Source organism: Sturnus vulgaris, chromosome 13, assembly GCF_052056855.1.
Source record: "Sturnus vulgaris isolate bStuVul1 chromosome 13, bStuVul1.hap1, whole genome shotgun sequence".
Taxonomy (NCBI): Eukaryota; Metazoa; Chordata; class Aves; order Passeriformes; family Sturnidae; genus Sturnus; species Sturnus vulgaris.
In genome coordinates this window covers 1263048-1288785 of record NC_142255.1, presented here as the reverse complement: position 1 = coordinate 1288785, position 25738 = coordinate 1263048, and the positions used below count along the sequence as shown (strand labels likewise).

General features: G+C 44.5%; 1 protein-coding gene across 9 annotated transcripts in view; it reads left to right on the top strand.

Moving 5' to 3' along the window:
- MYO9A (myosin IXA) overlaps window positions 1–25738 on the top strand; it is a 174393-nt gene that overhangs the window by 79811 nt on the left and 68844 nt on the right. For all 9 annotated transcript variants that reach the window (XM_088172833.1, XM_088172836.1, XM_088172835.1 and 6 more), the window contains 2 exons: window positions 2123–2212; window positions 23111–23227. In XM_088172833.1, the coding sequence (XP_088028959.1) occupies window positions 2123–2212; window positions 23111–23227 (207 nt within the window). The remainder of the gene's footprint in view (window positions 1–2122; window positions 2213–23110; window positions 23228–25738) is intronic.

Sequence of the window (25738 nt, the reverse complement as noted above, 5' to 3'; positions counted from 1 at the left end):
GGTGGTACCTGCAGGCAGGGGCCTGGGGAGATGCAGGGATTCCCATCCTTGCCAAGGATGTTTTTGTGCAATAAGATGATTCAATGGGATCTCCCTGGGTCAGGAGATGAAGGATGCACATCCACAGGTTCCCTCCATGCAGAGAGCAGGAGGAGAAAGAACTGGAGTGACCATGAGATGGGGATGGTGGGGGATGGCATGGGTAGTTGTTTAAATTGCTTAAAATCCCTGTGTTTGCTGACAAATCTGGGACCTGGAAGTGTTTATGTTGTTGAGGAATATTTCTTTGGACTGTTTTGATTAGGAACCATCTGACACCCCTCTGCCTTGTTGCCTTGGGTAATTAAAAAAAGCTGGAGTGCTGGCTGTGGGTTTGCAGCATCCCTGAAGTGGGATAATGGATGGTGTGAAACTCACTTTGTTCCAAGTTGTACAGCTGAGGGAGAGCAGCCAATGGTCCTGCAGTCGAGAGCTGCTGGAAAAGCGGCCACAGAGCTGAAAATTACAAAATCACATATTTTGGTGAATGTAGAGGAATAGAAACTAAATGTGAAATCATGCTGTGGATCTCTGGATGAATCGGGAGATTATTTTTTTCCTTGCTTGATTTTGAAAGGTAAAATTGAATTGTAGGCACTGAGGGCTCCTGAGTAGTGCTGAGCATTAAAGAAATGAACCTTCAAATGTCATTTCCAGTGATAGACACCTTGCTGGCAGGTGACAGTCATATGCAGGTGACTTAATGTATTGTGATTTCAACAGTGACAAATTCTTGTTGCAGGAACAATCAGTTACATAAAAACTCCTGGGTTTTATCAGGGAGACTCCCATGATAATAGTTTTGGCAGAAGGAGATTGTTGTACAGAAGGGCATCATTATTGCTATGGTTTGTAAGATTCCTGATCTTCCCCTGTCTTGTTTGCATTTCCTCTTCATACTAATTCCTGGATTAAAGCCTGAAGTCAAAGTACATACATAGAATTGTTTTGGTTGGAAAAGACCTCTAAGATGGCTGAGTCCAACTGTTAAACCTCTGCATTTCACATTTTCCATGTCAAATCATAAATGGCTTCCCTGTGATGAAAGTATGGCCTTGGATGGCTTCAGGAATGTGGATTTTGAGCAGAGATGTCCAGAGGAGGTCTGGTGCCTGCATGGATTCCTTCAGGTAGGATAAGCAGTTTGCAGAGACTTCAGTGCAGCTTCTCTGTATCATCCACATCCATTAATTCTGGGCTCCAAGATTTTCACCCAGACTCGTGATGTCTGTTTTGACTTGGAAATTTAGTGAAGATCAGTCAATGACTCAAAGCCTTTAGGTCTAACTGAGTATTCTGGGAGAGAGGACACCTTCTGAATTCCTCAAAGAGAGTCTTGAAACTAATTGGGAAAGTGGCTTTCCCCAACCGTTGCAGGTACCACTTAATTTGTCAGCACCGTTTCCCTCTTTGCCGCGGTGTCTGTGTCTACACAACAAAGGAATCTGAACAATATGAGTTTTGTTCTGCAAACCTGTAAGGGCTGATTAGAAACTGTCACCTCACCAGGAACTGGGGCTTAGGGAGTAAACATCCACTGCTAATAGCAGAGTAAATATCAGGTGCTTTTCCAAGGATTTTTTCCTCCTTCTGACTCCTCCTCACCCTTAAAAGCAGGAACAAAACCCCTCCTCCACTTGGATATCTCAAACTGACGACACTGCCTGGCTTATTCTGGAGTAATTTGTATGATTTCATCCTTACAACCCTAGAAAGTTGACTTATTTTGCCAAGAGAAAGTGTGGGAGGGAGGAGGTGCACTGGAAATAAGGAAACCAGTGGGAAATTGCTACAACTGGGATGCCTGAATGCAGAAAATCAGGTTCCTTTGAATATCCTGGTGTTAGGTTTCTATGCTGGATTTATGTGCTGAGTTGGCTCCTCCCAATGGCATGTTTTTACCCATTGAACTTAACTCTGCAAGGGCTGGCAAAAGGGTTTAATATTTCTTAATTAAATTTTGAAATTTAAATGTGTTTCCGCTGAATTTTAATTTTGTTACCTTTACGTGTTAGCATTTTTTAACTGGATTTTAAATAAAAAAAGATCACTAGAATAATCAACATCTGTACTTTTGTTTTAGGTGAAAGAAGAGATGCTTTTTGAGGCCCTGGTGACCAGAAAGACAGTGACAGTGGGAGAGAAGCTGATCTTACCATACAAATTGGCAGAGGTCAGTACATGATGTTTGTTATTAAAAGGCAACTCTTGGAATGGTTTTCAATACTTTGAGATGCACACTCAGGGTTTCTTTCAGTTTTTATTTATATATGTCAGAATAATGTAGGAGAAGCTAATGGGTGTCCTAATCTAGGAAATTATTGACTTTTCTTCTATTCCATTCTTGGAAGGCAGGTTTGTACTTTATTCTGATGGTTGGTAAGTGCTTTAATGACTTGTGGCTGTGTGAGAGTTGTCCAAAGCACAGTTGTGCATTTCTGGGTGTGTATGTGGGTGCATCTCCAGGTGTCATTCCTTAAGTTGGAGCACTTATTCCACAGCACAGTGCTGACTCAAGACTCCAGGAAATTTTTATTTCCTTCTTGAGTGCCTGTGTTAGAGACGGTTCTTGTATGGCAGGAGCTGCAGATCCCCATAGGAGATTCCCAATAGCTTTTCCTCAGACCCCTCACCTGGGCCCTTGTGTGATGCTTTGGAGCAGCCACAACTCCATCAGCTTCTCTCAGACTCCTGTGTAGTCACATGGGATCTAAATGGGATTTTCAGGAATTCTGAATTCTATCCTGTGGCTGGTAAAGAGAAACAAATTTTTCCTCTTATATTCTTCGAAGCACCTAAGTTCTGTTCTGCTGAACTACTTGTTTTGGCTATTTCTGCCTCTAATCTTGTATCTCCCAGGTTAGGAGCACTGAGCATCACACCATGCTTGGTCCCTCCATTCCCTCTTGTTGTAGGGTTGTGTGAGAATTTACACAATTTACACAATTTAGCACCTTGAGTAGCATCTCAAGAGCAGCCTGTTGTGTCACAAATAAGTAAACAGTGTTGTCACTGGGGTCAGCTGCAGATATTTTGACTTCTTTTTCCACGGGGCAGAAAAAAAAGTATCTTTTCTTCTACTCTGTGGATGTGTTTAATCTTTAGAAGTGTTGCCTTTGTGTGAAGCTGAAATGTGCCCTAACAAAGGGCAGGAAAGGGCTCTCACTGTGTCTTTGTGGTGCACGTTTAATCAATGTGGTGTTTCTAATTTTTTCTTTCATCTTAGGCACAGACATTAAAAAAAATGGCTAGAAAAGTTTAGAACTGATCTGTAACTACCCTTCTGCTGGAGGGTCTTTAGGGTCATGGTATCATAGAGTGGGCTGAGTTGGAAGGGGCCCTAAAGATGATCTTGTTCCAAGCTCCTGCCGTGGTTAGGGACACCTGCCACTGGACCAGGGTGCTCCAAGTCCCATCCAGCCTGGTCTTGGACACTTCCAGGGATGGGGCAGCCACAGCTTCTCTGATCAATCTGTGCCAGGGCCTCACCACCCTCACAGCCAACGATTTCTTCCCAGTATCCCATCTAATCCTACTCTCTGTCAGTTTGAAGCCATTCCCTCTTGTCCTGTCCCTCCAGACCCTTGTCCCAAGTCCCTCTCCAGCTGTCTGGGAACCCGTTTAGGCACTGGAGCCTTCTCTTCTCCAGGCTGAACACTCTCAGTTCTCTCAGCCTTTCCTCAAACCGGAGCTGCTACCTTCCTCTGATCACCATGGTGCCTCCTCTGGGCTCTCTCCAGCAGCTCCAGGTCCTTCCTGTGCTGGGCTCCAGGGCTGGGGCAGCTCTGCAGGTGGGGTCTCACCTGAGCAAGGTAGGCAAAATCCCCTCTCTTGACCTGGTGCCCAGCATCTGTAGTGTATTGACACAGCTGGGAGCTGTCTTACCTTGATGCTCTTTCTGTTGAGTTGGAAGAAACCTCTTTAGAACTAGAGTGGCTCAGCATGAGTTTCTCAAGTGCTTTCCCAAATGTTTTTGGTGATATGGCTGCTCCCAAATCTCAGGTGTCCCCTTAGAAAGGTTTATCACCAACATCAGTAGAAGAAAGGAAAAATCAGGGTGTGGTGGCTGTGAGAGAAGACAAAGGAGTGGAAGGCTCCTTAGGGAGTGGTTGATGTGATCTCCATGATAAAATCCTTTTGGAAGAAGCTGTGAATTGTGTTAAGATAAGCACTTCACATGCTTTTTGTTCACCTCCTTGCATAATCGGCATCTTGACCACCAAATTTTATCCAGAAGTGACCCCACTCTAGAAGCAGGTTCACTGCTCACAGAGCAGAATTTGAGATGCTCCAACTTGAACCTCCCCATGGTAAGAAGCCTTCTCCTGCTTCTTCTGGCTCAGGGAGTAGGAGGAGTGATTTAAATTCAGATCTGTCTGAATCAGGAAGAGTGGGATTCATTTGACATTTTGGGACTTCACAAAGACCACTGATGTCTTATAATCCCCACTCGTGACTCACTGGACTCTTGGGAATCATCAGGCTGGTTATTCCTGTGTATTTAACAAAGGAGCATTATAATTGGCTCCAATGGATGGAGCCATTGAGGGTTTGAGGATTTTCAGACATGGCTCTCCTACCATGACCTCTGTAGCTCACGGGCAGCTGCTTTCCTGATGGATACAGCAGCTGTTTTATTCTTCAGATGCCTGTGGGCTTTTTCATGGCTTGGTACGCTGAAAGTTTCAGTGGAGTTTGTCTGGAAAAGACTCTGCTCCACAGGCTCTCAAAAAAAGGATTGCATAATGCCATATTGGCATGTCCTTGCTTCTTTACACCATCAAGAGGAGCAGGTTGGATCTACCAGTCTTCAGGTTGCAAGAGAGGTGGTAGATGCTACATCCCTGGAAATGTCCAAGGCCAGGTTGGATGGGGCTTGCCCATGGTAGAGGATGGATCAAGATGAGCTTTAAGATCCCTTTCAGCTCAAACAGTCTGGGATTCCATGTAAAAAGCTTGAGATTTAAGTTTGGGATGGGTTTTGAGCTTTGATGAGATTCCTATGTGCATCTGCTCCACTCTGGAATGTTTCACTTTCTGTGCTCAACACAGGGGCTGACATTTGCCATCCCTTTCATCAGTGTTGGAGTATGTGGAGATGACAACTCCACTCAGAAATGCTTTTCATGGAAAGTGAATGTGATCATTCCATGATCCCAGCCTGGCTCCTGAAAGATCTGTGCCCTCAGGGTCCTGCTGTGACAACTGTCACCCCCCCTCAATAGTCTTGAATGGGCAGAGTTGGCCTGAAGGGATCCTTCCCTTTGGTACTTTGTAGCTGAGACTGGAGTTTTATTTTCCAAGCCAAGCCTTTTCTCTTCCCCTTTCCCGAGCTGCACATGGAGAGACTGCCTTTGTTGGATTTGCAGTGATGTCACATTCCTGGCTGTCTGTGTGCTCCTGCCTTCTTCTTGTGCACTGATTGGAAACACAGTCCTGTGGTTTGGGGCTTTTTTTCAGAAACAGTGGTTTGAAAGCTTGGCAGCTCGCTTGAAACATTCTCCTTCAGTTATGAATTGATACCAGACTGACTGGTCCTGGTTCTGTTCATCTTTGCAGTAATTTGGGTAAAACTGCATCTTTTATTCTGGCATGTTTTGGGTAGAAGGTACTGCAAAGTGGGGACAACTTGTGGATGGACATCATGGAATCACAGATGGGTTTGAGTTAGGAGGGACCTTAAAGCTCATCTCATTGCACCCCCTGCCATGAGCAGTGACACTAGGCCAGGCCAAGCACTGGATGGTCCAGCCTTGGACACTTCCAGGGATCCAGGGGCAGCCACAGCTTCTCTGGGCACCCTGTGCCAGGGCCTCACCAGCCTCACAGCCAAGAATTCCTTCCCAATATCCCATCTAACTGCCCTGTGGCGGTGGGAAGACATTCCCCCTTGTTCTATCCCTCCAGGTCCTTGTCCCAAGTCCCTGTTCAGCTCTCCTGGAGCTCCTTTAGACCCTGGAAGGGGCTCTGAGGTTTCCCTGAAACCTTCTATTCTCCCATCAGTTGGAAGCCTGCAGTGTTGAAGGAGAAGCTGCAACTCCTCTCTGTTTATTCATACTGTACTTCCTCTCTTAGGACTGCCTCATGATGGCTTTGCCCCAGGAGTTGAGTTGGGCTTTTCCTTCAGGAATAATTTGCCATTTTAAAGTTAAGCAGAAATATTGACTTTGTCGACCCTATGTTTCTTTTAATAAAGTCAAGACTTTTTGATTCTTGCCCACATATAATTATTCTGATGAATGATCTTGGAGGATCCTAGGACTGGATTCCAGCACCTGAAGGGGACCTACAAGAAGTCCCCAGAGTGAGTTTTTCAAGAGCATGGAGTAACAGGATGTCTTCAAACTGAAAGAGGGCAGGGTTAGATGGGATATTGGAAAGGAATTCCTCCCTATGAGGCCCTGGCACAGGTTTTCCAGAGAAGCTGTGGCTGCTCCTGGATCCCTGGAAGTGTCCAAGGCCAGGCTGGACAGGGCTTGGAGCAACCTGGCTTAGTAGGAGGTGCCACTGCCCATAGGAGGGGGTGGAATGAGATGACTTTAAGGTCCCTCCCAGCTCAGTCTTTGATGTAGATCAGGTAACAGGTTAAATGTGACACTGAAGTCCAGTGAGGAGGTGGGGTTCCAGCAATTAAAATTGGTGCCTGCTGGGTGCCAGCAGTTGCTGGTGCCATTGTCTTCAGCTGAGCAAGTTCTTCTCAGCAAAGAGATTTCATTTTACTTTATTTTAGCAAGGAGTGTTCAAGATGTGTGGCAGCAGCTCCTGCTCAAGCAGGGCCATAGATAGGAGCAAATAAATAGTTGTGAGCCAAACCAGGATGGGATTCATGGTGTATAGTCAGTGCCTGTCCTTGAGATGTTACAGGGATTATAGGATGAGCATGTGGTTTTTCAGGAAGAGTCTACAAAGCATAACCTGCCATCAGCTCTTCTCATTGTTCAGTAACTCATGGTCTATTGTTTAGAGGTTGTGTCTGACCATGGTATTAACATTTGAGTACATCCCCGTGTCACTGGAGCTACAGCTCTTTCTGAAATTAAGGAGGGGGCAGTCAAGGGGAGATCTGGTTTTGCAGGGAAAAATCAAGACTACTTTGTTTTTTCTCTCAAGGCTGTGGCACTGATGGCAGACATGGGCCTGACTTGAGACCCTGCAGGGGAGCTGCCACCTCTCTGACTGCACCTCCAGCACCTCTGGCAATCAACAACACCTCATTCATAAATAATGCTTATATTCATCTCTGGCAGCTGCCTCTTATCTCCTGAGCCACACTGGCTCATCTGCCATGGAGCTGCCTCCTGGAACCATCTATTTTTCCTTTTATAGCACTGGATGTTGTTTTAATGTAGTGTTTGAAATGACTGTGCAGTTTGGGAGAGCACAAAGGTTTAGAAGCTTTAGGCCATTGATAAACTTAGGAAAAAGGCCTCACAGACATGAAAGGCTGCACTTGTGTGCTGAGGTCTTGGGCTGTTGTCCAAAACAGCTGCCAAAGACTTTATCAGGAGCAAGATGGTGCATTAATGGAGCCAGCAGCACTTTATGGATTTCCAGAGAAATCACAGTGCAGTGTTTGGTAACAGCGAGCTGGAGAATTCCACTTCATTTAGCAATGGGAAGGACTCTTGGAAAAGAGTCTGGGAGCAGTGGAACCATCAGGGGTAGTAGTGGTGATTGGACTATTTTGATTCAGATCTGTCTTGAGCATTGGGCGTCTCTGCAGCCACAGCCATCTTCTCCTTGATAAGGTAAAATACAGCAGGCAGAGAGCTGAAAAAGGGGAAAATGGGATTTTGGATTTTAATGACAGCAAAGTAACATGCTGTGGGTTGCTGTTGTCCTTCCCAAAGTGCCCTTCAACTCCAGGCTCTGGGCTTTTTTTTTTAATATATTATTATGTACGTTTTTGCAGTTATACTGAGGTAGGAAAGCTTCACAAGCCACAATTCAGGTATTCAAAAGGAAAAAAAAAGATGCACTGAATATCAAGTGACTTGACTGATGTTTGGTAGGAAACATGAGGGAGCTGAGCACTTCAGTCACATCTTTGTGGAGAACCTGAGGGTTCTTAAAAAGCTTTCTCTTGATCCTGTTTGTAATCTGAGTATCATCTTAATCCATGCGAGGAGCTGCCCTCCTCTCCTGAGCCACATTTGTCTTCCTGCTTCTATCTAAATAATGAAAGGAATTCAGGTTTTTTCCATCTCTGCTCACTGCAGGTCTCTAAGGCCATTAGAGTATGCCTTGATTCATCCTCTCATTTAACTCTCTCAAATCCATCTTGGTTGGGGTTCCATCCCCTTTCCATCATGGAGACAAGCCTGTGGCTGAGCTCTGCAAGCATCCCTGCCTGGTTTCCATCTCATCTCTTCTGTTTATCAGGCTGGTGTCCAGCACCTTCTTGTCTGTTTTTCACCAGTCTCTGCAATTTTTCCCTGGTCTTCACCCAATGAGAAAAAACTCATTATCAAAGTAAGTACATCTGTTAGCGAGTCCTGTTTTTTTCCTCCAGGAAAAAAAAATTCCATTCTGTTTTCAATTCATTAACTTTATTTAACCAATATGTTTGGTATTTCTTAAGCAAGTGACTTTGCTAATAGATGTTATTTTAACGAATCTTTATAATTTTAAGCCATTTGTGATCAAGGACATTCTACCCTAAGGGTTAGGAAGCTAATTCACACTTTTGGGAGAAATCTGATGTGAAATTGTGCAACAGAAGGGAAATAAAAGATGTGAGACAACTTCTTGGTCAACAACTGACCTGATTCTTGCCTTTGTTTAATTCTGGAGAGCTGCTGGGAGCTGGTTGTTTGATGTGATGGGTCTCACTATAAGCATGCCCTGTATTTAACCAAATATGTGTTCAGAATTATAAGTGGAAAACGAGTGTCTGAAAATTCAGGGGAACTGAAAGGGATTGAGTTATACCTCCAGCAAGGCAGTGCAAGCAGCTGTTGGGGGACAGATGTTGGGCCAGCAGCCCTGAACTCCCCCCTAGCCTGGGCAGCAGGGAGAGGGGTGGTTCTGACCCTCTGCCCTGCTCTTGTGAGACCTCACCTGCAGAGCTACCTCAGCCCTGAGCTCCCCAATGTCAGAAGAATGTGGAGCTGCTGGATAAAGTCCAGAAGGGGCCATGGAGAAGCTCCAAGGGCTGGAGCCCCTCTGCTCTGGAGCCAGACTGGGGGAGCTAGGAGTGTTCACCTGGAGAAGAGAAGGCTCCAGGGAAACCTCAGAGCCCCTGCCAGGGCCTAAAGGGGCTCCAGGAGAGCTGGAGAGGGACTGGGGACAAGGACCTGGAGGGACAGGACACAGGGAATGGCTTCCCACTGCCAGAGGTCAGGGTCAGATGGGATATTGGGAAGGAATTCTTGGCTGTGAGGCTGGTGAGGCCCTGGCACAGGGTGCCCAGAGAAGTTGTGGCTGTCTCATCTCTGGAAGTGTCCAGGGCCAGGTTAGATGGGGCTTGGAACAACCTGGCCTAGGGGAAGGTGTCTCTGCCCATGGCAGGGAGTGGAACTGGATGACCTGGTAGGTTCCTCCTAACTCAAACCTGCCTGGCATTCCATGATCATGTCTTTGTTCTAAAGGCCAGATGCTCTTTGGCAGCTGGGTGCTCCATGCTGTTGTTACATGGCTGTGGAAGGTCACCATGGGATTGTTCTATGACTGTGTCCAGAGCACCCAAATTGCAATTAAATCTGTGAAATGCTTTTTATTCTGCATAAATAGGAATAGCTGTAAGTCTGTGTGAAATCAGCTCATAATTAGTTAGAAAAGCAGTGATGCAATTCAGGTCAGATTTACAAACCAAAATATTCAGGCTCCTGACAATCTGAGACGTGCAGGACTAGGCAGGGGGTGACAAGCATTGAAACTTGTATTTTGGGTGACAACAAAGCAGGAGAGGAAAGTCCAGATCTTCTGGAAACATTCACTGGGGTCTCCACAGCTTTGATACCATTTTCCTTCCATCCTCTCATGTTCATTTTCTCTGGGTTTGTGCTGGCTGAGCAGAGCCAGAGAGGCTTCTTGGAGTGGGAGGAGAGTTGGATTTGTGTCCTTTGTGAGAAGAAGAGAGAACCTTTGCCCAGGAGTGGTGGGCCAGGCACATCTTCTACCATTAGATTTTATTTTTTCACATCGTCAAGTGTCACTTTACCTGGACCTTCTTCACCTGGGATGAATTTTTGCTGAGGAATACAAGACACTTGGAACGACCGTCACAGGATGGTTATTTGGGATGATAAACTTTGCTGTGTTAAGGACTTTAAACTGGGGAGAACATTTCATTTGCAGCACAAACACTTAATTTTGAGCCCAGTAACAGTTAATTGGCAGAGACACAAGTTAGAGAAGCCTTGTGAACTGTAATGAGTCGAAAAAGTATTTCATTCCAGCAAAGAGCTGAGTGATGTTTCATGCTCTATATCCTTGTAGTGGGACTGGCTGATGCCTTTTTCAGCCCATTAAAAGGGAGAAGAAATTGAGTTCCAGGGCCAAATGGCAGAACATTACCTAAGATATTAAAAAAAAAAAAAAAAAAGGAAAATATCATAGTTGCAATTAATCGCGAGCCCGAAAATATTCAAGGAGAGAAAGCGGGAAGAAGACAAAATAATTAATAGCATGAAGAAATGAAAATTCTCAGTCTTGAGGTAAAAGGACAGGGACACTTAAAGGAATAGAAAGCAGCAGAACTGCTGGAAGCACCCACTTATCCCAAAACCCATTAGCTGAGGAGACTCGTTGTCATCACGGGTTATTAACGTGAGGAGCTCAGCAGAGGCCCTTTGAAGAGCTGCTCTGTTGATGTGTGGATTCAGAATCCACAGAAAAATATTAATGGAATAAAACTGAAACCACACAAAGCTTTTAAGAGCCAAGCAAGTGTCTCTGCTTCAGGACATGAGGGCAAGCTGGCAGGGTAGAACTTCAAAAGATACCCATTTGTGGGGTGAGGTTTCTCTCTGTTCCCTTGGAAATGCACATCCTCATGTGCAAAAGCTGCTGCAGTCACTCTCCTGCTCCATGCCACCATGGAAATTCCTGTGTGTTAACTGTGCTCCTGCTATTCATTTGGCACTGATGTCTGGGAATACAAGGAAGACATCGGGATTCCAAAATTCCTGAACAAAGTCCAGGATCAGGACTTTAGGAAGGGAAATGCTGACTTTCCATGGACTGCTCTGCCTATAGCCCACTCCAGCTGCCCTTTCAAATCAAATCCATCCTCAACTCTTTTAAGGATTCTTTTAATTACATCTGATTACTCAAAAGATGCTTTAATGTCACAGAGTTATTTTAGTTACCTTTCTTGGTTACATTTCTACTAAAATCATGTGACAAGTTTTCAAGGAATGCAAACTGTTCCTGGGTCAGTTAGGCAGCTCTTCCAACAAGGGATGTTGTTTTGCCACAGTTGTTTGGAATATGGATTTTTCCTGTGTAAACCAAATCTGAATAAATTCAGGTTGATTTTTTTCCTCAGCCCAGGGCTGTTGGTCAGTGGCTGAAGGAGGAGGAGTAGTTGTAGAAGTTCTGTAGCTGGCTAGGGTCTGTTGCATAAACTTTGCCTCTAGAGCATTAACAGCTGAGGTGTGATGAGAAATAACTTCTCTTTGAGGAACCTTGCCAAAAAAAAAAAGGTAAAAATAACCTGGAATGATGATGACGGTGCACTGGCAGAACAAGTTTGTCTACACTTGCCCTCTGCTTGGAAAGGACCAATCTAAAGGCAGAATTTGGCTTTTAAAGGCTCAAGGGCTGTTTTTGGTCATCAACTGGACACCTTGTTGAGGATCCTGGTACGTTGTGCCTGTAAATGCTGAGGAAATTTCCCTAAATGTGGCCTCCTCACATCAAGTCACACAGCTTCTCATGCCACAAAGTAATTTATTAATCGGTTTTTGTACTGGTTTCACTGTGAAAACAGGTGGAATGAGAGCTCAGTTTGTGCCATTGGCAGAACAGACTCTGGATGCACCAAGGTGGAGGAAAACACATTTTGTCATCAGTGGACCCTTCAGACTTGGCTGCCTGGGAGCTGCGTTCTCCTGTAGCTCTGTGGTGGGCTCAGGATGGCTCTGTGTGAGCACCTTTCCCTAAAGGATGTCTCACGTGTCTCCTTTCATCATCTTCTTGGAGATGTGAGAACTGCAGCCTTGTTTTCTGGAAGGGTTTAATTTCAGGAAGAGAGTGGTTTTTTTCCCTTTCTTTTTAGTTTTGATTTGTTACAGATGACACTTTCTAACCACAGAGCCCAAATCCAAAGGTTCTGAGTGAAATCTTTTTAGGAAGATGCTCGTAACTGCCTGGCTCTGCAGTTGGGATTTGGAGAAAATCTCTAACAAGATTTGTGTTGGTTTCCTTTGCTCCTGACTGTACTTGGGGACTGTTTCTGAAAAGTGTAACCGCAGCTTGTTCAGTCATCAGCTGCAAAGTTACAATATCAGAGACAAGACTTGAAATCATCTCTAAAAATAAACAGCAGGCAGGCTCTGGCCTGGGATGGGGATGGAAATGGGAGTGGTTGGTCTCCCAGCAATCCCAGCCAGGCTCCAGAGCAGAGGGGCTCCATCCCTCAGAGCATCTCTGTGGCCTCTGCTGGACTTGCTCCAGCAGTTCCCCATCCTCCTGATGTAGACCCAGAGCTGGAAGGTGGGGTCTCACCTGAGCAGGGCAGGGAACAGAATCCTCCTTTCCTGCTGCCCACACTGGAGAATCAGCCCTCAGGGCTGCCAGAGAACACGGACAGCTCACACTGAGCTTTTCATGACCCAAAATGGATCTACCACTATATTCAGCCCATTGAGTGAGTCCTGAGTCATCCGTGTGTGTAGGGAACTGTGCTTTCCTGCTATTCCACTCCCTTCCCCACTGTGGCCCAACACATCTGGTTTCTATCCACATCCATGTCCTGCATCTGGGATGAACTGGGCATCCTTTGGGGTTCCCCCTTGGCTCACAGAGCATGGGCTGAGACAAGCAGGATTAGGGTTTTTTTAAAACAGAGGCTTAACACCCAGAGGAGAGCACTCTTGCAGGATATCAGACTCGAGCTTAATCCCTGACTTGGCATCCAGGAGTGTTATATCATGCTCAGGCAGGAGAAGTATGATGTCATTTTCCACACTCATATTTTATCTGAATATCTTACTAAAATCCTGGCATTCTCCCGGGTCATTTCCCTAAGAGAATTCAGATCTTCAATGCACCACTCTGGCCTTAGCCCGCAAAAGAGGTTTATTAATGATTTTCATGTACAATTAAGGAGGAGGAAAAATATCTTGACAGTCATCATTGAAAGAAAAGGAATGAAAAATGCATTTTTAAATTTTTTATTACAACAAAAAAGAGGAAAAGTTTGCTTAAAAGTAGTTTGAACATTCCTATAAAGGTTCATTTTTATCCTTTAGTTCTATAAATGTACCTGCAAAGGTAATACTTTAAAAAACAACAACAAAGCACTGAAGCCTTGCACTGTCTCTGGCTCCCACCCTCCTGGCTGGCTGCCACATTCTGGCAGGAACCTTCCACTATCACCCTGGAGATGGGAGGTGTCACGGCATCACAGGGAGGCAGCAGGTTGTCCTGCCAATGGACAAGAGATTTAGCCAAGAGATGCAAGTGTCAGTGATGTTTTCCAGACCTTATGGGTGGATTTTCCAATGAGAAAAAATAGCCTGTAATGTCATTACCATACAATGCTGTGTAACGCTCAAACACAAAGGAACTTCAGGATTTTGTCACTTAATCAGGTGTAAAGTTCTCACATTCATAGAGGGGGTTTAGGTATTAGTTTCAAATTTTATGTTACACCTTTTTTCTACTTCTTCTTGTGCTCTCCCTCCTCTTGTACCAGTTTCTCAGTACCTTCCACGATCACCTTGGGCCAAGTGGTACCTTCACAATCACCTTCCTTGGACAAAGATCCTTCTCCAACCTGCCAGTCTGTATTAGTCTGAGGCATTTTAAGGGGATTTCTAACACTGTCCCAAAAATCCTGATGGGACAAGTCAGTTCAATAAGATTATCCAGAGAGACAATTTTCCAATGTCAACATATCATCAGGTTGACAAGGAAGTCCGTCAAAGCTACTTGCTTACTTGCAACTCTAAGAAATTGTAAGCCACTAGTAATTATTTTTTTTCTAATTTCTAAAAAGAATTTAAAATATTTTAATATCACAATGTTCTCATCCTGGATTAGTGTGTTCCTCCTGCTGGCCATGGATAGAGTAGGACACATGGCATGGGAGGAGATTCTTCCCCTCTACTCCACCCTCGTGAAACCTCACTTGCAGAGCTGCCTCCAGCTCTGGGGTCCCCAACATCAGAAGGATGTGGAACTGCTGGAGCAAGTCCAGAGGAGGTCACAGGGCTGCTCTGAGGGCTGGAGCCCCTCTGCTCTGGAGCCAGGCTGGGAGAGCTGGGGGTGCTCCCCTGGAGAAGAGAAGGCTTCAGGGAAACCTCAGAGCCCCTGCCAGGGCCTAAAGGGGCTCCAGGAGAGCTGGAGAGGGACTGGGGACAAGGGATGGAGGGACAGGATACAGGGAATGGCTTCCACTGCCAGAGGGCAGGGTTAGATGGGATATTGGGAATTAATTCCTCCCAGTGAGGCTGGTGGAGCCCTGGCACAGGGTGCCCAGAGCAGCTGTGGCTGCCCCTGGATCCCTGGCAGTGTCCAAGGCCAGGATGGATGGGGCTTGGAGCAACCTGGCCTAGCAGGATGTGTCCCTGCCCATGGGAGGGGGTGGAACTGGATGATCTTTAAGGTTTCTTCCAACCCAAACCATGATGGGATTCTAAAAATGAGGCACAAACCTGCATTTGGACCAGAAGAGGGATTTAGTCCTTGTCTGATTCCAGCAACTGAGAGGTTTCTATCTGTTTCCTTCAAACCCAGAAATGTTCTCCCAGTTTTGATGACAAGCTGTAGCTGTTCCAGCAGGTTTTGTGTGTGGTGCTGCTCTCCTTCCTCACCATCCTCCTCGCTTTCTGCTCTTTCCCTAATTTAGCTTTCACAGCTACGCCTCTCCTTCCTTCATCTCTCCTCCATCTGAGCACAGGAATGTCAGACCCAGCAAAGCACCCTCAGCAGTTCTCTCCCTACAAACACAAACCCAAGCTGCAGCCACTTTCCATGTGGGTTTTTTCAGCCCTCATGGAGCAGTAGCAGTGTCAGAGATAAAAACTGGATTTTTATAGTATTTTAGTACATGTGGTTGCTACTCCTCCAACATGAGCACTATGAGTAGTATCTGGCACCCCCAAGTGCTACTCAAATAAAAATGTATTTTCAGTTTGGTTTTTAAAATCTCTTAATTAGTGATTGCTGTAGGTTATCATCTCTGAGATGCCTATGTGGGCTGTTTTCAATTGTCTGCACATCCAAGGCTCACTGAGAATGGGGGCTTGGCTTCTGTTGCTGGTCATTAGATCCCTTCAGGTGATCAGATCAAGTGCAGTAGGAGAGCTTGAATTCCTCCTGTGTTTGCTTGTTCTAATCTTGGATAAATCCTATCCCTCTTCACAGTGGCCATGCAATATTAATATATGTATTTTTTCAAAAAAAGCAAGTATACATTTAATTTTTTTTTAGAATAGAAACAGATCCCTTTAATCATTTGCTTGCATGCAGCATGATTTTGTTGAATGGGTACTTTGAAGCAAATAAGAAAACACATACACTCTTTTCCTAATTTTCCCCCTACTTGGAAATTAAATACTTCATTCAAACCCACAGAAGTGATTGAAGGAGGGAGATTTTCATCTGAAAATCCTAGGTAAATACCATGGGTAAAATTCAGAGGTTTTTAAATGTGGTTTTTTCCTCTGAGTCATACTGGAATAAGACATTTGTGTTACAAGTAAGTACAAATGTAATTTTGAGGCCAAATTTCACCTTAGAGAATAAATGGGGGAAAAATGGGAATGACTGATAAGGATTTCAAACCAGACATCAAATGATAATAAAAATCAAATCCTGTGTATGATAATAGCTCGCTAAATAATTTTTGTAGTAGAGTGTCAACAGGTTCATGGGATTTAGTGCCAAATCCCTGTGAGCAGGAGCACCAGTTGATTAATCAGAGAACATGCTGAAAATTTATTCCATGTATTAAAAGAAAAGCAAACAAATTAAGTTCCCATAGAGCCACTAAAACCACATATCCAGATATGATTTTTGGAGGGATTTCTGAAGAGGAAGAATTCTACTGCTACTTTTTTTTTTTTGTCCCAAATATTTCATTGGAAGAACCTTTCATCCTTGTATAGAAATTATAGGAAGCCCATCAAAGACCCTAAGGGAAAAGGGGATGTTTCTTCTCTTCCTGTGTTCAGATCTGATTTCCTGAAGACAAGAGGAATCTCTGTTTCTTCTCTCCACCAGAAGAAAATGTATTTTGTGGTGCCCAACTTTACTTAAGTAATTGAACAGACATTCTTTATGTTTTACACCAAATCCTGCAAACTTCACACCTGGAAAGATACATTTCTTATCACCTTGGAATTACTGTAATTTGTCAGTATTTGTTGATAAGAGTCTGAAAGGGGAATGTGTTGCTTGTTTTCCTCCTGGAGTGCAGGAAACAGCCACACACGTGTTCTCATGTTCTGGAAGAGTTGGGGGTCACCAGGACAGAAAGAATCCTTAGGTAGTTCCTATGGCTGTATCAACATCACTCCTATTTTAACAAATGAATTTTTGGAGCTCTTGCAGGTTCTTGGGAAAATTACAAGGACTATTACTTGCAAAACTGTATTTTTGGGGGGGGGGGGGGGGGGAGTACTGCATTGGTAGGGAATGCTGGTGCTGGCAAAGTGTTTATCCAGTGTGAACAAACAGCATCTGTAGTATCCATAGTGGGATACACACACACAGTCTCCTGGGAAAATGCTGGAAAACTGGAGGTCAAAAGGACCATGAACAACAATTCAGCAAGCCTTGTGGACTGAAACAGCAAAGCACCTTTGGGGCTAACAAGTCAGGCTGCCTTCTTAAAAGTCTCCTCTTCTAGAGCCAAGGAATTTTCCAGAGTAGTGCTTGAAAAATGTCATTTAAATATAAGCTTTTCTAGTTCTCATAGCTTGTAGAAAATCTGGAGTGGGTGTACTGACCTTGCCCTCACATCTGTGGTTTCACCAGTGGAAAACTGGGATTTTACAATGTTATGTTGGCCAGAATTGTTGAAGGTGCAATAATGTTGTGTTGACCAGCTGAGTCTATCAGCACAGCTTTATGGGTGCTCCCTAGATCTGCATAATGCTGAGAGATGGGATAAGGGTTGTCACAGTTAATGAACTCCACGGGTGTTTAATCCTCATTAGGGCTTTCAGTTGTTCTGATGCTCACACTCACTCACTTTCCAGCTGTACTTAAATCCACTTCTCATTAACTGAGTCTGTGCTCAGGGACTGGGGTCTAAACCCCAGCTCTGAGCTCTGTGCCCTTCCTAAGGTGCATTTTTCATAGCAGTGACCCAAAATAGATTGTGATGTCCAATGTGAGTGTGTAAAAAGGGGGTCTTTTCCTATAAAAATGGGTTTGGGTTTTTTGGTCTTGCTTTTCTAGAGAGGAGCATGTGGTGCCAGGTGCACTCCAGAGGTTTCAGTGATGGAGTGAGGCTCAGAACCCTCCTAGGCAAACTCCAATATATACATGGCTGTGCAAGTGTCATATTAACTTGTGTTTTGATGATCATAAGAGCTGCCCAAACCCAGGTATCCATCCACTATCTTTTTCCTCCATCCTGGCTCAGTCTATGCTGCTCTCCACATTAGTTATGAGGGAAGATGGACAAACCTCTCAATGAGCTGAGATGTTTGAAGTCTTTAGAGACCTGTAGCTGTCTTGTAAATGCCACTTTGAAATGATTCTTACTAGGAATTGCTCAGTGCACCAATACCCTGCTTTTCTTAAGTGATGCAAAAGTTGCTTTGTTTGGTCTTCTGATTTTCTGATTGTCTGTGTCAAGCAATGCCCTGAACAGAAACAGTTCTTCATTTTAGCCTGACTCTTTTGAAACAAAATGTTAGAGGAAGTATTTATTGATTACAAGAGCTCTTCATCCATGGATTTGTTTGGGTCAAAAATGCTTAAAGCTGAACACCAGGGGCCAGTTGCTGTTCCAGATATGTCCTTGTGTGGGTTGGTTTGATGGAGTCGTTGAGAAGAGGGTCTGTCTCTTGTATTTCAGTCCCACTCTGGATCTCACTGTGGCTACTGGGGTCCACACTCCAGAAAATGTCTCTCATGTCTATGGAAGGGTGTGACTAAAACCACAGAGCTGCCAGCATCATCTTGATAGCTTTGTCCTCAGAGAGTGTCCTGAATTAAAGAGGCCCACAAGGATCATCAAGTCCAACTCAGTGGGATCTCTTTCCTTTCTGCTCCCTGGGACATTTAGTCACTGGGATATTGCTGCAATTTTTGCTCTTTGCCTTTCAAAGAGCTTCAGCTCTTGCTTTCACCCATCCTCTGTTCTCTGGTCTTTGTTTATTCTCCTTAGTCTGAAAAATGTATAAATATTGGAGGTTTTATTGCTCAAATTGAGCTATTGCTGCTCTTGTTCATGTTAGGTTAGTCAGCAGTAAAAACACTGAATCCAATAATGAACGTGGAGGGATCTTCCAGCAAAATCATGTGAAAATGTCTGTAAAAAGTTAGCTGAGCATCTTGGAATCATGGAATCAATTAGGTTGGAAAAGACCTCTAAGATCATCAAGTCCCACCATTCCCCAGTACTGTCAAGGCCACCACTGATCCATGTCCCCAAGTGCCATATCCACACAGCTTTTAAATCCCTGCAGGGATGGAGACTTCACCATTTCCCTGCGCATCCTGTGCCAGTGTCTCACCAGCCTGAGCCTCCCCTGACACAGATTGAGGCCATTCCTTCTTGTCCTGTCCCTCATTCCCTGGGATCAGAGCCCGGCTTTCCCCCATGGCTGTCCCCTCCTGTCAGAGTTTTTCAGAGGCAGAAGATCCCCCCTGAGCTCCTTTTGTCCACGCTGAGCCCCCCCAGCTCCCTCAGCTGCTCCTGGTGCTCCAGAGCCTTTCCCAGCTCCCTTCCCATCTCTGGATCCAGCCCCACAATGTCTTTCTTGTAGTTTCCAATGACTAAACTTGGTGGAGATTTTAACCCTCTTGCCTTCCCTGGTTTTTCTGGGTGCCAGCAAATATTTTGAATAATTCCATCTTGAAATTTCAGCCCTCAGCTGAATGCAGAAGGGCAGGAGTGATGGATCTGCCTGGAGCAGGGGGTGCTGTGGGATGGCAGCAGACAGATTTGCTTAAATATATTTAGTGACTTTGTAATCTCATTTCTTAAGAATCTCCTGAATGTGTACAAATGTGTTTTACAGAGACTTTTAATTTGAGCAAATTTGGGTTCCTAAGATTACATCTTTTCCAGCCTCTAAAACACAGGCTGCTGCTGCTGGAACTGTAAGTCCTTGTTCCAAAGCACTCAAAAGCAGATTTTAATTCTTAAGCCTGTCTTCCCTTTGTTCCTTTCAACAGAAGATGTTTCCAGAAGTTTATCTATTTTTAAGGTGGCCTGAATCTGATGCTGATCATGACAACTTTCAGAACAATTAATTTGGCAATAAAATCTTACAAAAAACTCAAATATGTTACATCAGAATCTTAACAAAAGTTGGCCAACCCGACAAGTGAACTTTCTGGCATATAATAAATAATATATAGATCCTTTCTAGCTTGATAAGCAGGAAACTATCGATTAAAACCTTGTCTGTAGCTTATTTCCTTGCATGCCAGGTCAAAGCACGTTTGATCTGTCTCCGTTTGGAATCAGCAATATTTTTGAGTGGGTGCAACATGTCCCTCTCCCTTTGATCCCCAGAGATTTGTTTTGGCATTGCAGCAGCTATTTTTATTTTGCTTTGTGAGGGAAACAAAAATGGTTTGATGAGTATCACCATGTTCCAGATCTGCCTAAATGTCACATAAGGAGATCTGTGGAAGAGACCAAAAGCTTTAGGTGTTGACCTGAAGACAAGTTGTATGTGATGTATGGGATATAGTTCAGAGACTAGAATTCATTTAAGATATGTAGAACAGTACAGAAATAAATAATTTCTCATTAAATAAAGCATAAAATCTTACTTTAAATGCTCTGCTGCAGCTTCTTAATTTGAAAAGAAATAATCTTCCCTGATATTATTCAGATCTTCAGATTGGGTAGTTTTGGAATCTGTTTAGGATAGCGAGGGGCTTTATTTAAAATGTGATGTCAGTGAAGATCTGTTCTAAAAAGTAAATATTTTATTGAGATGAAATTTAAAAATTCAAACAAAGGAAGGCCCCCCCTAAACTCTGAGTTATTTAAAACAGGTTCATTTCAATGCAAGCATTTTTTAAATGGATGAAGACAAAGTGCTCCACCCTGTCTTCCCAGTATGTTGCTTTGCCAGGAGTTTCCTACCAGCTCTTGGGATTAAACCATCACTTCTAAAAGTAGCTTTGGGATATGGGCCACAGAGTGTGGGACCCAAGCATAGCAAGGAAATCACCTCTTCCTGGGCTTCCCAGCTTTCCATGTAGAGACCACCCTGGGAATAAGAGCAGTAGTTGATCCCCCACCCTGCACACTCTGGAGGAAGCTGGGAGTGCTGGTGTCAGGGAAACTTCCCAGTCTGACCTCTCAGGACACTCGTGGCAGTCACACTCCCAGCATTCCTCAGCACTGGAGTGATGCAGGCTTAATGATATCCTCGTTTATTTTGGAGAAAAAGAACAAAACAGGGACATTCAGGGGGGAAGTCCTGTACATCCCTCTAGCCTCTAATAAAAGATAATGAAAAGTATTGCAAGATAAACCTGTATATGATGCTGTAGGAGAAATAACGATGTTCTTGTTGGCTTTAAGTAGAGATGGAGTTTGTTTTTAATTGCACATTGGAGCAATTGATTGGGCTGGTTTATGCCAGGACAAAGCATTAGGGTAGTGAGAGGCATTCCTGGATCTCAGCCTTTGTCTTTCCCCAGAGACTGATTTTTCTGGTGTGACAGTGGCACTAATTGTCTTCCAGCTTAATCAAAAAAAGTGTAGATGAAGCATAGGGATAGAAAATTTGCCTTGAATATTCTATTTGTCACTGAAATATTCTCTCACATTTGAGCACATTAAAAAAAATCAATTAGACAGCAACCTCCCCCCTCCAAACAACCCGTGTTGCTTTTAATAAAAACAGCCAAAAAAACCCTCCCCAAACCCTTTTCATCAGTAAAGGGAAGAAAAAGCAGTTAGTGGGAACTAGGGCTCTTTGTGTTTGAAATGCCGGCTGCTTTCCAGCCCTTGTTGGAGAACTCAGGCATTTCAAGAGCTCACCCTTTAAAAGCGCTGTTTTGGTCTGAGCTACACCAAAATCCTCTCCGTCCTGCTGCTCACCTTTTTGCATCACATACTTGTTTTTGCTTGTTTTTTGGGTGAGGAATTCCTTGCTAATTATGGCCATATTTTGTAGTTACCTCGTGATGTCACTTTTTATTGCCACCACGTTATGGTTAGCAGCGTACAGAGGCTGTGAGCATCCTCAGTCATAGAACCATGGAATTGTTCAGGTGGGAAAAACCCTCTGAGCCCATCCAGTCCAACCATCCCCCAGCAGTCCTAAGGCCACCTCTAGCCCATGTCCCCAAGTTCCACATCCACACATCTGTTAAATCCCTGCAGGGATGGGGACTCCACCCCTGCCACGGGCAGCTGTTCCAGTGCCTGACAACCCTTTCCATGAATAAATTTTTCCTAGCATCCAGCCTAAACCTCCCCTGGCATGGACTGTGTTAATCCTTTCTCCTATTCCAGCTGGACAGGGAGAGGAAGTGAGAACATGTGCTTAATTGCGTTTTAAGAGCAAAACATTGGCAAAATGGCTTGTGGTCACGCTAAATGCTGCTGTGTCCAAAAATCAAGGAAAAAAGAGGGAGGAATAAGCTGATGGAAGATAAATGATGCTACGTGAGCTTTATTCCTTCACTTGGGGTCAGTGACATGAGGCCACTCAGATGATGTTCCTCGAAGGGAGTGTTGGTGAGAAGGATTTCAAGACAATGTGTGGCAAACCACTGATTTGTTACAGTTCAGGGTTTGATTGGAATAATTATGTGGGAATCTTCTGGTCCCTTTTTTATTCTTCTGCAGTAGCTAAAACGAACCAAAATGTAGCAGTCATGGCTGGTACCATAAGTTTTTAGGTGATTAATATATACCAAAGCTCTACTCAAGGTGATAATTGAAAACCAAGGAAGAATCCCAAGCAGCAAGAACAAAGATAACCTTTAAATAGGAATTCCTGTTGTCTGGGTCTCTATGTAGGTGCCTGTCCGAAAGCCCAGGGATCTTTCTTTGATCTCAGTTTTCATCCCATCAAGCAGCATCTCTTTGATCCCAGCCATGGTGGGGATGACCCTTCCTTGGCACTGGTATTCCTCTCTCTGGGAGAGCTGCTGGAGGAGCACTGAACCTGCCTGCTGTGATCTGTAGCTCCCGCTGGTGGTACCTGAAAAACTTCAAGTTTTCAGAAACCCTCAGATTTACTAGAGGGGTTTTTAGCCTCCCCTTTTGTAGCTCTTCTGCTGGTGCTGGTGTCAGCTCTTCTGCTGATGCTCTTCTGCATCCTGGCCCATGGTTTCACATCGCTTGCTGTCGCTCCTGGGCAATATCTACACTTCTCTTTCCTTCTCCCTCAGGAAACCTTTCAAGGATCTTGGTGAATTTATTATATTTATATTTAATGTATGTATTTATTTTCTTTCCTTTCACCACCAGTGATGGGATTTGTGGTGTGATTTCATGTATCATCCACTCGAATGCATGAAAGAAGCCAAGCCAAAGTCAGGGTGACATCCCACAGCCCTAGGATTACACCCAGTTCCCGGTGCTGTCAGGACTGTTGGCATTCGTGGCATAAATTAAAATAGCAGACGAAAGCTTTGGCATGGGACAAATACAAACATTGGATGTGGGAGCTTGAGAAGCAAAAGCCATTTCAGTGCAGAGCTGGAATCATTTCCAATCACCTTTTTTTCTTTTCTGTTTCAGGCTGTGACCGTGCGGAATTCCATGGCCAAGTCATTGTACAGTGCCCTGTTTGACTGGATCGTGTTCAGGATCAACCATGCACTCCTCAACTCCAAGGATATGGAGGAAAGCACCAAGGTAACATCTCACCAGTTCTTTTGGCTCCTCTCTTGGGTTTTTAAAATAGATAACTTAGTGATAAAACATTATCCAGGCATGTTGCTTAACATGAAGTTAATTTTTCCTCGGATCATAACTGAGTACATCATTATTCTAAGCAGTGCTTGCTGAGCTGAGAAGGATGAAGCACCTTAAATGTAATAAGCTCAAAGCAACCAGGGAGGAGATTTAGTTGTAGCCACAAAAACCAGGGCCCCCACCCACTCCAGGAGCAATGGCAAATAATTTTCCTCCGAATGTGTAAAACTAGAGGACCATGTATAATTGAGGGAAGATAAAGGGAATTCTTGCTGCCACGTTTTGATGAAGTTGCTCCATGAGGAAAGATGAACGAGCTGGGTGTCTGTAAGTACTGAGGTAGTATGGTAGAAAAATTAATTTAAAGGAAAAAAAGTCACGATGGGAAGAGTGGAGCCAGTGCAATGCTGTACCACCTTCCCAAAGAATTATTGGAAAGAATGACATGAAGTTTCCTGCAACAGCAGGGTCTGGATGCTGTGACCCAGGACATCCTCTCTAACCCTCTTGTGTACTCATCCACACTCCTCGTGACTGGGGGATACTGACCCCAAAATCTGTGTCCATGCACACAAGCACTTCCAGCTCTCCAGCTCCCCTTGGCTTGGGAATCTTGGGCATGGTCCAGCAGCATGTGGGGTTTTTGGGGGTTGTGCATCCAAACTAAGGTCAGAGCTGCCAAAAGGAGGATTTGCACTAAGCACTGACATTTGGACTGTGCCGTAGGACTGAAGTTGCAGAGACTCACAGTGTGGTCACTCCTTTATTTAATTCCTAAAAAGGCTTGTGCAGTGTAATTGTGGACTGGAAATAAAAACATGCCTATGAAATCTGGTTATATGCTTTTCTGACAAAGAAGGGTTGTTACAGTGATAACATCCAGTGAGCCTTCTGACTGCACATGCTGCCTCTCCCTCTGTTTAATATTTTACCACAAATGTTGTGTCCTTTCCTGATTTTTTTCCAAGTCATCTAAAGTTTTGTCAGGAAAAAACAAACCACACTGTTTACATATTTGGTGAAGCAGAAAAGTGGGTTTGTTTTGACAAGGAAATGCATCTCAAATGCTAATTATTTTTATTAATGACCCAATGATTTTTTAAAAATTATTATCTGTTCTATAATATTTAAATACAAATCAGTCTAGGACACTCGTGTATGCTTACTCAGCATGGCTGTGAAAGTGAGGCACCACAGTAGCTGTTTATGGGCCATTAAACTTTTGTTCACAACCTCAAATCTCAGCAGGTAAGAGCCAGAACAACCCAAATTCCTGCTTTTTTTCCAGCATTGCTGCTGCACATTAACCCTCTGCTTCCTCCAGCCAAGACTCCCATGGAGTGTAACCACCTTCCCTCTCGCCCACCTCCATGTGTCCTCTCATGAATTCACAATTCACAGGTTTCTGACCCCTTTTTTCCCCCCCAAATCGTAATGGTAATATCCAGGTCAGGCAGCAGGCACCAGGAGCTGGGAGTGGGGTTGCCTCTGTGCCAGAGCACATCCATGCTGGCAAATGCCCAGCACCCTGAGCTGCAGGAATGTGCTCGTACCCAGATCCAGGGAGGTAATCCTAGGCTGTACTTGGGCCAGAGTTTCTGAAGCAGAAGGGCAGTGCACAAAATAACAGGAAATGTGTGCTGCAGTAGGCACAAGTGTAGTTCAGTTTATCTTCAGAGTCCTCTATTAATTGGATTGATTCCCACAAATTCCCCAGAAATCATGAAAATGCCCAAATCCTCCCCATTTTAGGGGTGGAGACTGTAAAGAAGAGATTTATGTGCATTTCAAAGCAGCTTCGTTAAACATTGACCAGCCAATTTTCTCTTGAGCAGTTCCACCACGTCACCTCCTCAGCCCTATTTTTAGCCCCCAACTTGGGTTGTTTCAGTAGAGGCAGAGCAGAAATGTCTCCCTGGACTGGGCAGGGCTGGGAACAGCTGCTCCTTTGCCCTCGAGGAATAACATTGCTGCCAACAAGTGTCCAAGGACATCCTGGGCTCTGCAGCTGCCATGGAGGCACCAACCAAGGATCACCACCACAGAGAAATGGAGCCAACCATGGCTAATATGGCTTTTCCTGCCCCTTCCCAGTCCTCCTGAAATCCTTTTCAGCTCGCTCTTGGAGAAACCCCAGATGAGGATGCAGGTTCTTCTTAGCCTCCCAGATGTTGTTTCGAGGTTGGGCACCACCAATGAGTAACTGGGAGGTGAACTGGGAGCAGTGGCTTCTCCAAACCCTGGGAATACCCCCTTGCTGCAAGGCAAGACCTCGGCACTTGGATGACATCTCCCTCCTGGCATCCACCAGCCAAAAAATATCACTTCAACAGACCAAGTCTCTGATTTATGAGAGCAAAATACAGCCTAGCACCTCAGAAACTCCCAAGTGTGCAGTGGGTAAATAATATGTGATTCATCCTGTGGCAAATGTCCCAGATTAATCCCAAC